Source organism: Pollachius pollachius, assembly GCF_949987615.1.
Source record: "Pollachius pollachius genome assembly, chromosome: 2".
NCBI lineage: Eukaryota > Metazoa > Chordata > Actinopteri > Gadiformes > Gadidae > Pollachius > Pollachius pollachius.
The window spans coordinates 47,601,884-47,614,668 of record NC_136935.1 but is presented as its reverse complement, the minus strand read 5'-3'; the positions used below and the strand labels follow the sequence as shown (position 1 = coordinate 47,614,668).

Here is a 12,785-nt window from a genome sequence, read left to right as displayed (position 1 = left end):
AACAACTCAGTAATGGCTAAGCGCATGCCATTGCTGAGTGAACGAGACATGGTAATCCATAAGCAAATCATATTTAGATACTTTAAAAGACATTGACAAAGCCGTTCATGCAGCAAAGGCATTCATATATTGGCTAGAATGTTGGACCCCAGCAGAAAGGTACTGAGTAGTGGGTTTAATAAGTACTTTGCAGTCTGAACCCCAATATGGCAATAGCCATCCCTGACCAAAACACAAAAGAAAATAAAAAGAAGATGGAAAATCCCTGAACACTTCATCAGCTTAACAAGCAAACAACCAAACTGTATATTGACTCATTTAGACAAGGTTTGCTTCAGATTCCCTTGTTGTGTTGTTGAATCACGGGCTATATCGGGAGTTAGCATTCATGGCCACCCCGCCATGTTTCCTGGCAGGAGTCGGTAGTTTGCTTGGGAGGGGCTGGGAAAGGGGCCCGGTTTTAAGAAGGACTCGCCTTGAAAGCACAGGGAATCTTTTATGACCGTCATCAACATGGGGAACATCTGTTCCACGGCTTTTTTAGTACTACCTGACCACAGGATGAGTATCATACTGTCTGTCATCATCTTCATTATGTAGTCCTTGAGAATGAAGAGGCAAGAGCTTTAAAGGGCCTCACAGCGATTACTATCTCCGGAAAAACGCTGACGCCTTGATGAATTGGAAATGGCGTTTGAACGTTTGAACTCTTGGAATTTGAATATGTATAAAGCTGTCCGTTTCCATATTGCAGAGAAAGGGTTCAACGCATGCGAATCCCGCGGCGACACATTCCGTCACTTTAACAAGCCAGTAGTCTAGTCCATCAGTCCGCTCTTCATCCCGTTTTCAGTGTGTCCCACCTCCACTAACAAATGAATGTGCAGAATGAGCATCACTTCATGATTAGTACAGTGGTTCTACATTTTGGAACTACTACTACTAACGAGGTCATTCATCAGACTTACTTATCCGAAGCGACTGACAGTGAATTTGTTTACATGTCATGAAGGAGCAAGGTGTAGGGGCCCCGGTCATGTTGCCCAAGGATGCCTCAGAGATCCAAACCCGTAGCTTTCACTCCCCTGAATGCGAAATGAAAGAGAGATCCACAGCCCCATGTGTTTGGCGGGGACTCCGACACCAACATCAATACATGTTTAGCAGCAGGAATATTAAAACGACCATGGAGGGCCCTCATCAGTGATTCCACTGATCATCAGTATTAGAGCGCGAGAAGTTCCCATGAGACACCCAAGCTTCACAATTCGCCGGAGGGAGGTCTCTGTGTAGCTCCGGGAGCTCAAGGTGTCTGAGGACCTTGTTGTTGCGTGCGGTAGCCTCCTCAGTCGTCATGGGGGATGTTTCTCATAGTTCACCTCACTCCCCCCCCCCCCCCCCCCCCCCCCCCCCCCCCCCTCACCTGCGTAAAGGTCCACACGGCCTTGCAGCGTCTTGTGATAGGTCACGCACATCAGAGGCCTTCACTTCTGAGCTCCAGGCTTTATTTGTAGAGGTAACAATAGAATGCATTGTGATTACCCGACCGTACCATCGGTAGACGTTAAGTTGTGGTTTTTTGACTATGACTTTACCAGGCGGCCGCTCTGGTAATGGGAGCCGCCATTTAACCACAGTGCTACTGTGCAAATGATCGGCTCTAGTTTGCATAGGATTTAGATATATCTAGATCCCATCCGTTTATATTATAAATGACTGAACGGTATTATAAAGTGTTTTTGTTATAGGACATGTTTACCCAGCCCGCCCTAGTCAATAATTACACAATTAGTACTCAGGATTGGACCCTAGTTCAAATCTCTAGTGCTAAATTGATCCCTTCTCAATAAGCCTTGTTTGAGTTAATCTTAGAACAATAATAGTCTTTGTGTGTCAAACTAACTCTGCAATCATTTTAATGAGATGCTAGTCTAATTAGACACAATTGTTTTAATCACTAAAATCCCCTATCTAGAATAACTTTATGGTGGGTGGATGTTGGTAGACGATTTGATTTGATTGCCGATTGCCTGATCAATGTTCCAGGGGGTCATTCTGCATCTACTATTAAACAGGCTGTTTTGGAGTCACTAATTTATATTAATGAGATTGTCTGGTTTCAATTTCAGTCGGTTGGCTGGTTTCAATATTAGACGGAATAGGATTCGTTAGACAGCAATTCGTCCCATTTTCACATAACAACTCGTGCTGATGCTGACCTGCTCATTCCACCTTCCATTACAAAACCATCCATAACAAGCATGCCTGTTCACTGTCTTCCTCCAAATAACATTCCAGACCAAATCTATGCATGCCTCAATTAAGCCTCAAAAAACACCTTGTTGCTAAAAAACAACCCTTCTCCCCTCCCACTTTAAACACTATGGCCACCTTTCTGCAGCACGACCAAAACGTGTGCTATCTACCAATCTCACAGCCCCCCTGTCGGACTCCAGCCCCAGACACAGCAGCTCGGCCATGTTGATGCTGCTGTCGGTGGTGCTGCTCGGACTGGCTGTGTTCCTCATCTACAAGTTCAAGAGGTGGGTCTCTTCACGATCCAATCAGCATCGTCTAATGACGAGGCTGAGCGGCGAAGCTTTTGGAAGCAACATTGAACGCAGTGTAGATGATTGCAAACACGCTGTACTGGAAACACTGAGGAATTTACTGTTAAGTTGCTTAATATGCGGAGGCGGTGGCCACTGCCCCCTTTAGCTGTTATTTGCTAAATAATTTATTCATGCTCACAAAGTGTCCTCTTGAAAGTGTCTTTGCGAAATGGAACCGATATTAGTCATTAATTATGAATATGCTTGTATTTACATTAGCCTTAAGAGAAAACTAAGAGGAAAGAGCAAAAACCGGTTGACAAAGTAAACCGATTAATAATTTCACTGTATACTTATTTCGTTTTAATTAAATTTGTGTAGGAGTAGGGAGCGTTTAGTCTTCAGGAATCAAGGTGTGGGTTATTGATGTGTGAATTTAATGGATATGAATAGTTAATTTGTATATTTTAAGGAAAGTGATGAGAAAAGAATTGACTGAAAATAGCTCAGGAGAGCCGTTATGCTTGATAACCCTGACGTGCAATTCCAAAGCTTTCTCGCCTTCCTCTCACCTTTAGGAAAATCCCTTGGATAAACATCTATGCTGAGGTGAACCAGGAGAAAGAGCAGGAGATGATTGGCTCAGCAGGTCAGGGTGACAGCACACCCAAGATCACCCTGAGCGAGTTCACCACATCCAAAGAGCTTATGGAGAAGGAGCTGGACGCAAGGATCAAACGTAAGTGGAAGTTCCGCACTGATATATTAAAAACACGTCTGGGGTCACAACTCGCAAAGTATGTGTTATTGCATTTGGATCAGGACACATATACGTGCAGGCCATCTTTCTTCAAAGCCAGATATAGTTGGACTTCTAGTTGGACTTCCATATTCTTGGATCCAGGCACATTTTTAGGCTGTAGGTGTGCAGGTTTTTTCCGCTGAGGATATTATTATTATATTTTCCTATCTTGGAATTAGCTATTTACTTTGTGTTTGTGTCATTCTGACGGTTTGTTACAGATCTAATTGTAAATCAGTGGAGTATGTGTGCTCTTGTGTACTATCATCATTGTATTTCAGCGAAGGCTTTTTATTCACAGTACAGAAATAGACCATCACAATGGCAGAATAACAGTAAATCACTGCACATAAACTAGGCAGGTAAAAAAAAAAAACTATCACTATAAAAGTTTTATATTAAAGCGTACCTTTAAAAAACTGAAATAAGCTATTTTGAAAATTGGGTAGAAAATATCTTCTTCTGCACTAAGCTTCAATTTGGAGAGAAGACTTTCAACCAGTGAATTACACCCTGTAAGCATGCTGGATAGGAAGGCAGGCTGCACAGTCAGCCATTAAAACAGCTGTAGCAATTCAGCCTTTACGATTGCTCAGAAGCAGGTATTATCCCCGTAATGTGCAGTGGAAATATAGGAAGGAAGCAGAAACTGTCTCCACTTCATCTGGGATTCAAGTCTTCTTTCACTGTCTGAAGTGCAGTCAGAGAGCTCAAAGTAATTTATTCCAACTTTATTATAAGATTACAACTATGAACACAATGACATCAGATCACTTCTTCTCCGCCACTCCAGATACTTTTAAAGCGGCAATCTCAAAGATTTAAGGGTTGTTCTCTTTGGTGCCGCTTTTTCGGCGATAAGTGGTAATTCTAGGTGTGTTTGTGCACCACACTTCCCAGAGATCTAAACATGGTCGTCTGTGTGACAGCAGTCAGTTGGCAGTCGGTTTACTGGCAACACTAGCAGCGACCCGAACCTTATGCCGCTTCCCACACAACTGAGTTGAAGAGCGAGTCTGTTGTGTTAGCTCCCCTTACCCTATTTGGCGGAGCGATCACCGCTGGCTGATGGAAAACACGTCACTAACTGTCTGCTATGACGTAAATTAATTTATTCTATGCCTTATTAGACTACATGATAGTCAAGCTAACATTACTACCTCATTGGACCACATGTTTGTATTGCTAACAGTACTGACTAATTTCTGTTTCTACACATAGTGGTCAACACAACAGCATTTAAAGTTCCATGGGTCTGAGGTGGCTTCCTTACCATCCCGCCCATATCAATATAGATTGAGGATTTACCTGGCTAAATCAGACCCTGTAGGCGTGGCTTTTTTACCATCCCGCCCATACCAATATAGATTGAAGATTTACCTGGGTAAATCAGACCCTGTAGGCGTGGCTTATTTGCATCCTGCCCATACCAATATAGATTGAAGATTTACCCGGTTAAATCAGACCCTGTGTGATGTGGCTTATTAATCTTACCCTGAATTTCTACTTGGATGCTTCTTGAACCACCTCCAGAGTGTGGTTCGCATGTTCGTTTACCTTGTATCTCTGAATAAATCACATGCCCCGAAACAATGATGCTAGAGGATTAGAAATCACACATCATCGGCCGCTTGTGCTTGTTCCCGGGAATGACACCCAGTTTGTAACATTCATAATACTACAAATGCAAAGGCTTTCATCAGTGGGCCATAGGCTCAATCACCATTGTTTAGCCTCATTAGGCGCTAGATAATGACTAAATAGATAATTATTTATGAATTTAACATCTTCAAGATTATTACTTTATAGTTGGTGATGTTATCTTCAATGTGATTAAAAAACAAATGTTAAAGAAAGAATCTCTCTCTCTCTCTCTCTCTCTCTCTCTCTCTCTCTCTCTCTCTCTCTCTCTCTCTCTCTCTCTCTCTCTATCTCTCTCTCTCTCTGCTTAGGGGGTGTTGGGAATTCCTGTGAGAACACAAGGGAGATTCCTAACTGTACCAGTGTGTAAAGATGGCTGGTATGTGTGTACAGGACAAATAAGAACGTGTTGGGGATTCATGTTTTTCTGTTTTGTAATTCTCAAACACAATTGTCATTCATCGTTTTCTTTTCTTTTTTTTTCTTGAGGAACCCCATTTATACAAATTTGCACGGGTGTTTTGTTTGGCAACAACCACGCTGCAACATGAAAAACCCATTCAAGGAGACCGACGTTCTCCTTGACAGAACCGATCACGTTTTGTGGATGTGTAAAAAGCTACGGAGATGCATTATTTGCAAAAGTGAAAGATCTCTTTGTTGCTTGAGCTGTTGTCTCAACCTGTCGAGAGAGTTATGTGGAAGTCTGATCTTATATTTCAAAGATGGTTTCTGCCAATATATACACACCATGACGTCAGAGTCGTAACTAAAAACATGGAATATTATTAAAATGTACAATATTATCTTCTGTTCTATTATCTGTATATAGTATATGTATAATTCATTTTCAGCTAGATATTATTACGAGCAGACAGCAGGAGACTGTCCATGGTCTGATCACAAACGTGTAATTAAGCAGAGCTCGGTTTATTTGGACAAGAAGGATTTTAATATGTGCATGTTCTTATTGAGGACACCGCTCCTCTGCTGTACATACGCAAGTGTTGTAAATAGTTATTTTTAATCATTCATCAAAGGAGCCCTATTTGTTTTACCTGGTTTTTCTAAAGTATCTATCCTTTGCATTTGTATTTCGCTATCTGTCAGACTCATGCCTTCAACAAAGGGTAGGCTATATGTGTAATTACAGATATACCCGTTGGACAGAATACCTGTTGTTTTACATTTACTAGCAATCAGGCCTACGGTATGAACGTGATCGAGGAACAATTTAGATTGTATTATTTATTTAATTTGCATTTTTACGTGAAAGCATTTGAACATTGTACATGCAGTCGAGTTTTTATGCTCTGTGACCATTATTATTTCTATGACAGCTACAGGTACATTTGCCCTTTGAAATGATGGTATTTATTCCAAAGTCACAGAATAAATTATGGGTTGGTACTACCTAGAGAGATTTTAGTTACTAATGATCAACCTGTGAAGCATTTAATATGTAAATTTACTTTTGCAAGGTTTCCGAATGATCTCGCCCCTTGTCTGAACAACTACCCGCAAAGCATGATTAATAAGATAACGTTAATTCCATTGTTTGTATATGGCTGGTTAAAGTTTTTAGATTATAGTTTATAGTATAGTCATAGATCCATTTCATGATAAGCCTGTTACAGACATTGTAGGTTTGTCGATTATTGCTAGCTATAGCCTCAGGTCAAAGTTACTTCATGTAAATGACTATAGCGTCGATAGCATCAGGCTTTAATCCTGCCCTATCGAATCAATCTTGCAACCTTGCCACCTCTGCTAGAAGTTCCATGTTTCCCTTCCCTCTTGCTCCTCCTTCTCTGGTGCTCGAGGTGCGATGAGTTCATGAGTGAACATAGTGCACTAGTGTTTCCTCTGAAAATGAATGTATGAGAAGCCATCCTGCTGGAAAAGGACTGATATCCATCTCCCGGGGGGTTTAGCATTAGTTAAAGTGTTTTTACTGCAGGTCAGAAGTAGACTGGGGTACTTCTTTATTGAGCGGGAACTGAGGTAAACCACTACAAATGAATGTCGCAGTGCTCTGATCTGCACCGTTTATAGTGTAAATACTTATGATCAAATGGCCGTTGATTTGAAACCTGTTTACCTGTTTTTGAACCTATGTCGTTGGAACCGTTTCACCTGCTGTTCACTGAATGCATTATTCATTATGAATAACATAATATTTAGGGTTTGATCATTGGTAATTGCAATCCCATGTGGTAAAGTATGTGACATCATGTATTTTCTGGTATAAATAAGAAATGTATATTCCTGTTTCAAAGGGCAAATCAAAGTAATCAAATTTATTGCACAAAATCTGCATGACTCATTGGTGATGTTCTGTTTATTCATTATTAGAATATTTCTACAAAAACCTCTGTCCTTTTGTTTCAAATTGTTTCCAATAAATGTATTTTTGTAAATCAAGTCATTTTCTTCTCCGGGCATTGAAATTTTTATAAACTGTTGAACGTAAAAACCGTTGTTGATATGATAGCTTTCTTCACAATCCGTGCTGCCCACATGAACACTTTATCTTTACATCTATGCGCTGTTCAGTCTTTGAGCAGACGCTCTTATCCAAAGCCACTTACAAGTGAGGCTAAGAACAATCAAAGGCAGTAACTACAAAGATGTCAAGTGCTGCAGAATCCTGTTTCTAAAATAAAAACACGCGGACAAAGCACAGAGAAGGGAAAAAAAGTTAAATCTTTACTTACTGATTAATATATTCCCCACATTATTTAGATGGAACATGGTGCAATTATGTGTATTGCTTTATTTTTCATATTCAAACAGCAGGCAGAACGATAATGAAAACAGGGTTTGATCATAAGAACAAGATCAAGGTGTGTTCTCAGAACCTCCCAATCAGACGTGACTCCCACATCAGCATGATTACATGCAACAACATCTCAGTTTAGGCAATTCACCACAGGGGAGCAGCTATTAAGTGTGTTACTGTTCAGAACACCACCATAAATTACAATACATTCACAAACTCCAACATGAAGCATATTTTGAATTTAGTCTCTGATAGTTGAGGGTTGAGAAGACATGAAGTAAACAGAAATTTTACAAGACACACATTGTCTCAGATTACCATAAACCCTTTGACCTTTTGTCTTTAAATCCGCCATCAAGACCTGTGACTAGTAAATGGTAAACGGACTGCATTCATATAGCGCATTTCTAAACAATGGCCACTTAAGGCGCTTTACATATTGCCAAACTTTCACCCATTCATGCACACATTCACACACCGACGATGGTATGCAGTTAGGGTTAAGTGTCTTGCTCAGAGACTCCTCGACACTCCGGGGAGCCGGGGATCGAACTAGCAACCTTCCGGTTACCAGCCAACCCAGCTCTACCTCCTGAGCCACATGCTGCCACTAGTCCATACGGCTGTCTCTGTCCTCCGTACCATGTCACGTGGTGGATCAGATGAAAGGGGGCGTCTGCGGTCGCAGATGGCTGCATAAAGACCCTGATGGGGGGAAAACCGGCACCATGGATACGGGGTACCGCAAGGCTTCCTCCTGCCGTGACCTTTGATTATTGCCCCGGTTACCGGGACGACTTCGGGCTCTGCGTGTTCCTGTCAGGGGACAATAATAAACACAGCCTCGCTGATGTGCGGCGGCTGCGTGAGGCTACCATCGGGCGAGGGGCCGCATGGACGCTTCCATTATTTCCCTTTTTCCACCCCTGCCCTTATACCTGACAAAACAAAGCAGGTGAGCAAAAATAAAAAAATTAGAACTTTTTGAGTTTGATAAAAGACTGTTGTCAAGGGAGACGACAGCATTGTCGCCACCGATCTCATCATCCAGTGGGATGGACCGCCGCGGGACCCCGCTCCCCAGCCGGGGTAAAGTGACCTATTGCTTGAAGGGGGACCCTCTTCCATTACAGTTGATTTTATTTTTCGGTGTTCCTGTGCCTGTTGTTGTTGTTTTGTGTGGTTAAAGCAGATGGGACCCGCGGAGCATCAAATGTATTCTTTTTATTTCAGAGTTATCAACCGTGGACAGCACAAAGGCCGGCAACAAAAGCCAAAACGCCATTTGTCTTTATTCACCAGGGAAGGGGGGGGGGGGGGGAGAGAGAGCGGGAGAGAGAGATGGAGAAGAAGTGGCCTTGTTGTTATTCTCCAGTAGCTTGAATTCATCTTGTGTCTCAGTCTCGCCCTCAGTTGTCATCTGGGGAGTCCGGCGACAATGTGTGACAGGACCCACTCAGAATCTCAAACACACGTCCTTCTCGGCGTAGAAGATCCCACGTCGCCGGGAGACTGCTATTCTTATAACGTCAAAAAGAGTGAAAAGGTTATGTTTTGGCATTTGAGATCGCTAGTTAAATAGAAGAGCGGTGAAAAAGAGATGATAAAGGAGCACTGCGTCCTTGACGTTGATTCATACACGCTTGACGTGTTGGTTTAGGAGACAATTGCACTTTCTCCATTCAGGTTTTAATTCTTCTCTCTTTTCCCGGCCGTTCGTACGCCTTAATGTCTGTGACGATGTAGGCCTACTTTGTGCAAACTCATTTATCAATATCGCTCATCCGTGTGTTTTTCTTCTGCTCGTCTCTGCGATATTACAGACGTTAGCGTGAACCGAGAAGCGGGAAGCCATTAGCACAAGCTTATGCATATCAGTCTGCTGTAGTAATAATAATCCATTTATTAAATCTAACAGCGAATCACATTAGGAGAGCAGAGCGTATTACAGTACATACACAGAAAGCACTTAGCCCAAAGCCGCTGCCTCCATTCAGGAACCCTTCAGTACTTTGCTTTGAACAACAGCGAGTGCATAGAGTCCAACCTTTTGTCTATTGCTGGGTTTACAGTGGAATCAGGGTTTTTTTGTCTTGGGCAAAAAGGCACTTGGTAGCATTAGCTAATTAGAAATATTTAATGGAAACTAAGCACCATCAATATACAAAAACTATATGCACAAAAATACCAAAACTGCCTGAAAGGTATAGTTTTATTTGACCAGAATATTAAGCCAGCCTTAAAAATATGTTCTTAACAATATTTACTTGCCAACATAAATCTTTTCACCCTTTCCCTGCCCTCCAAAAAATACTACTAAGGCACAGGCACTTCGACTCTTAAAAAGAAGGAATATTTAGCATTATTAATTTAGGATTTTACACGCCACAGATGGAAATTATGAATATGCATAATCCGCCTCACGTCAGAACGAGACTGTCAGATGCGCGCATTTTTGATCAGTACCCAACGCAGGCCTCGGGCAGTTTGTCATAACTCAAAGTTTGAATATTCATACTTAGACCATATTTAGCAAGCCCTGGCTTTAAAAAGAATGGCTTTTGACCGCTTTAAAAAAAAAGATCTATAGATCACAGTGACGAGGCATTGGGGACCAGCCCTCGATCCACGGCCCACCAGCCCCGATCCATCGCCCGAACACAGTGCTCGTACCCTCGCTCATCCCAGCTCTTCACCCGCCATGGATTCTGGGCTGGGGCTCGGAGCGATGGCAAGCTGTTCAATCATGCTTTTGGATTTAACATGTCAATATTGAATGTTTCTCATGTGCTTCCCACAGCCTCAGCCCTTTCTCTCGCGGCCCCCGGGCAGAGATAGCGCTGAGTCAGGCTGTAGCTGCACGACCCCCAACGATCCCAAGGCCACATTTTACAGAGGAGTCGGCCGGTTTTACTGGCAACAGTTAAAGTCGTACCCTAAGTACCTGGGATGTCCCAGCCTTAGGATCGCTTCTAAAATCTCATGTTCAAATTGTGTGCGGACCAATCAGACTCTTGGGCTTTGCTGTGGAGATAAATTTGATGTATTATAGATAGTGCGCTGTATAACCATGGGATTAACTGGGGCTGATGTTCATTTAGATATTTGAGAGGAGGAGGAGCTGTTAAAGGATAAGAGATTATTTTATTATAGCGCTTAGATCATTTTAACACCGTTTTAGTAATCTGGTATGAGTACTGCATAGAAATGACTTTCTATTGCAGATAAATGTGTCGATAAAATGCATATTTAATTCCAATATTTCAACACTATCTGTCTCTGAATCTCTTAACCTTCAATTGGTCAAATGTAACAAGGCTCGTTAGACTTTTTAAATGCCATGTTTTAATTTGCATTTCCCTTTACTGTTACTACCTGACTTTCTTACTATAAGTGTATCATCAACAATATCATTTCAATTTTGATCTTTCTGCACCTCATAATAAATCAACCATTATAGCCAATAGTAATAAATATCTTTTTGGCAATACATAGCACCCTACTGACTTCATGAGGTGAATCAATTATGTTATCGCAAATACAAGCAAGTGGTTACGATCCAACACGATAAAAATGTCCAACCTTGAAGCATTTTTTAACGCTTTCATTCACCGGCCACCTTTGACATCTCTGTTTAAAAACATGTACAGGGTTGAAGTTTTTTTTGTTGATATAATCATCGTCTGATAGAAAAGGGCAGACATGACTTGAGGTCACGTAACCAGCCCCGACCTCTCCCCACACACACACACAAACACACACACACACACACGCAAACACACACACACACACACACAAACACACACACACACACACACACACACACACACACACACACACACACACACTGACACACACTCACACGGCAACAGTGGGGGTGCAGAAGGACAACCTGGGCGTGCCTCGCCTCGTATTAAGTGTTTAAGTATCAAACGGCAGCGTTTTGCGTTTATATGAGTGAAACGCTAAGTGAAGCTGTCACGAGGGCTCCCCACTCATCAACCGTCGTCATGGTCCTGCTAGCCACATCGTCGGGGCACTTCTAAGACTCTGTGCTGAAGGCTGCTCCCAAGATGTATTACGACGGCATCTGTGCTTTCATTTTCAATTGTATCAACACAAAGGCCCCCATACCAAGTGTGTCTAAAGCTATTGTGTCACCGACTGCATTGGGAATCATCAAGACGCCCGCTTTCGCTTTCAACACCCACACCTGTTTGTTTGATAGCATTGGTCCCAACGGCTTTGTACGTGATGCAATCGTCAAATCTAGCTGCGCACCGCGAGTACGTGTGAAAGTACTCGCGGGTAGCTGTTTAATGACAAAGTTAAGTTCACACATTAAGGGTGGGTAGGTGTACAGCCTTTGGACATACCGCTGGCTGTCAAATTGTTTCCTATTATAATTTTCTAAAAGCAAGTGTAGATGAATACTGTGATTATTTGGCCTGGGGTGTAGTTGTTTAATATCCATCAAGCTGCTGACCTTGCGGTTGCAGTGGGAGTGTGGACAGACATGGAGGTGTTGTCTGGGGATATGTGAGCGAACCTCATACCTTAGGCGTGCAATTATGTTATATCGGTCATTTATATTGACAGATATATATAACACTGTGGGCATGGCTATGGATATGTGCGTACTTAAGAGATGACTCTGTTTATAGCAAAGCAATGTTGCGGTCTTGCGTATATTAACCACAAATTAATCAAAAATCAATAACACACAATAACAAAATACACTCACAAACGGTTCTATGAAGAATTTGGTTTAGAGACGACCGGCACTTTTGAATGTTTTGAATGTTGAACACGTCTTTTTCTGCTGCAGTTGTGCACTTTAATATGGCTCACAAAAAAAATGATCTAATCACAGAGTAGAATAATCCAAATAAATCCAAAGAAAATATGCCATGAAACCCATGTGGGATTCCTAGTGTGTATTGCGCCATCTCGAATTGGAAATGCACGCCGCACCTACCCAGGTCGGTAAATGGAAAGAGACAGCTGT

The 12,785-nt window shown here is 42.1% G+C and overlaps 1 protein-coding gene across 1 annotated transcript in view; it reads left to right on the top strand.

Annotated features, from left to right (window-relative positions):
* sorcs3a (sortilin related VPS10 domain containing receptor 3a) overlaps positions 1-5,365 on the top strand; it is a gene marked incomplete at both ends in the record, with an annotated part of 138,223 nt that extends 132,858 nt beyond the window's left edge. Inside the window, 3 exons of the mRNA XM_079730942.1 lie at positions 2,402-2,543; positions 3,131-3,291; positions 5,307-5,365. Of these exons, the coding sequence (XP_079587068.1) occupies positions 2,402-2,543; positions 3,131-3,291; positions 5,307-5,365 (362 nt within the window). The remainder of the gene's footprint in view (positions 1-2,401; positions 2,544-3,130; positions 3,292-5,306) is intronic.
* Positions 5,366-12,785: the final 7,420 nt, after the last annotated feature.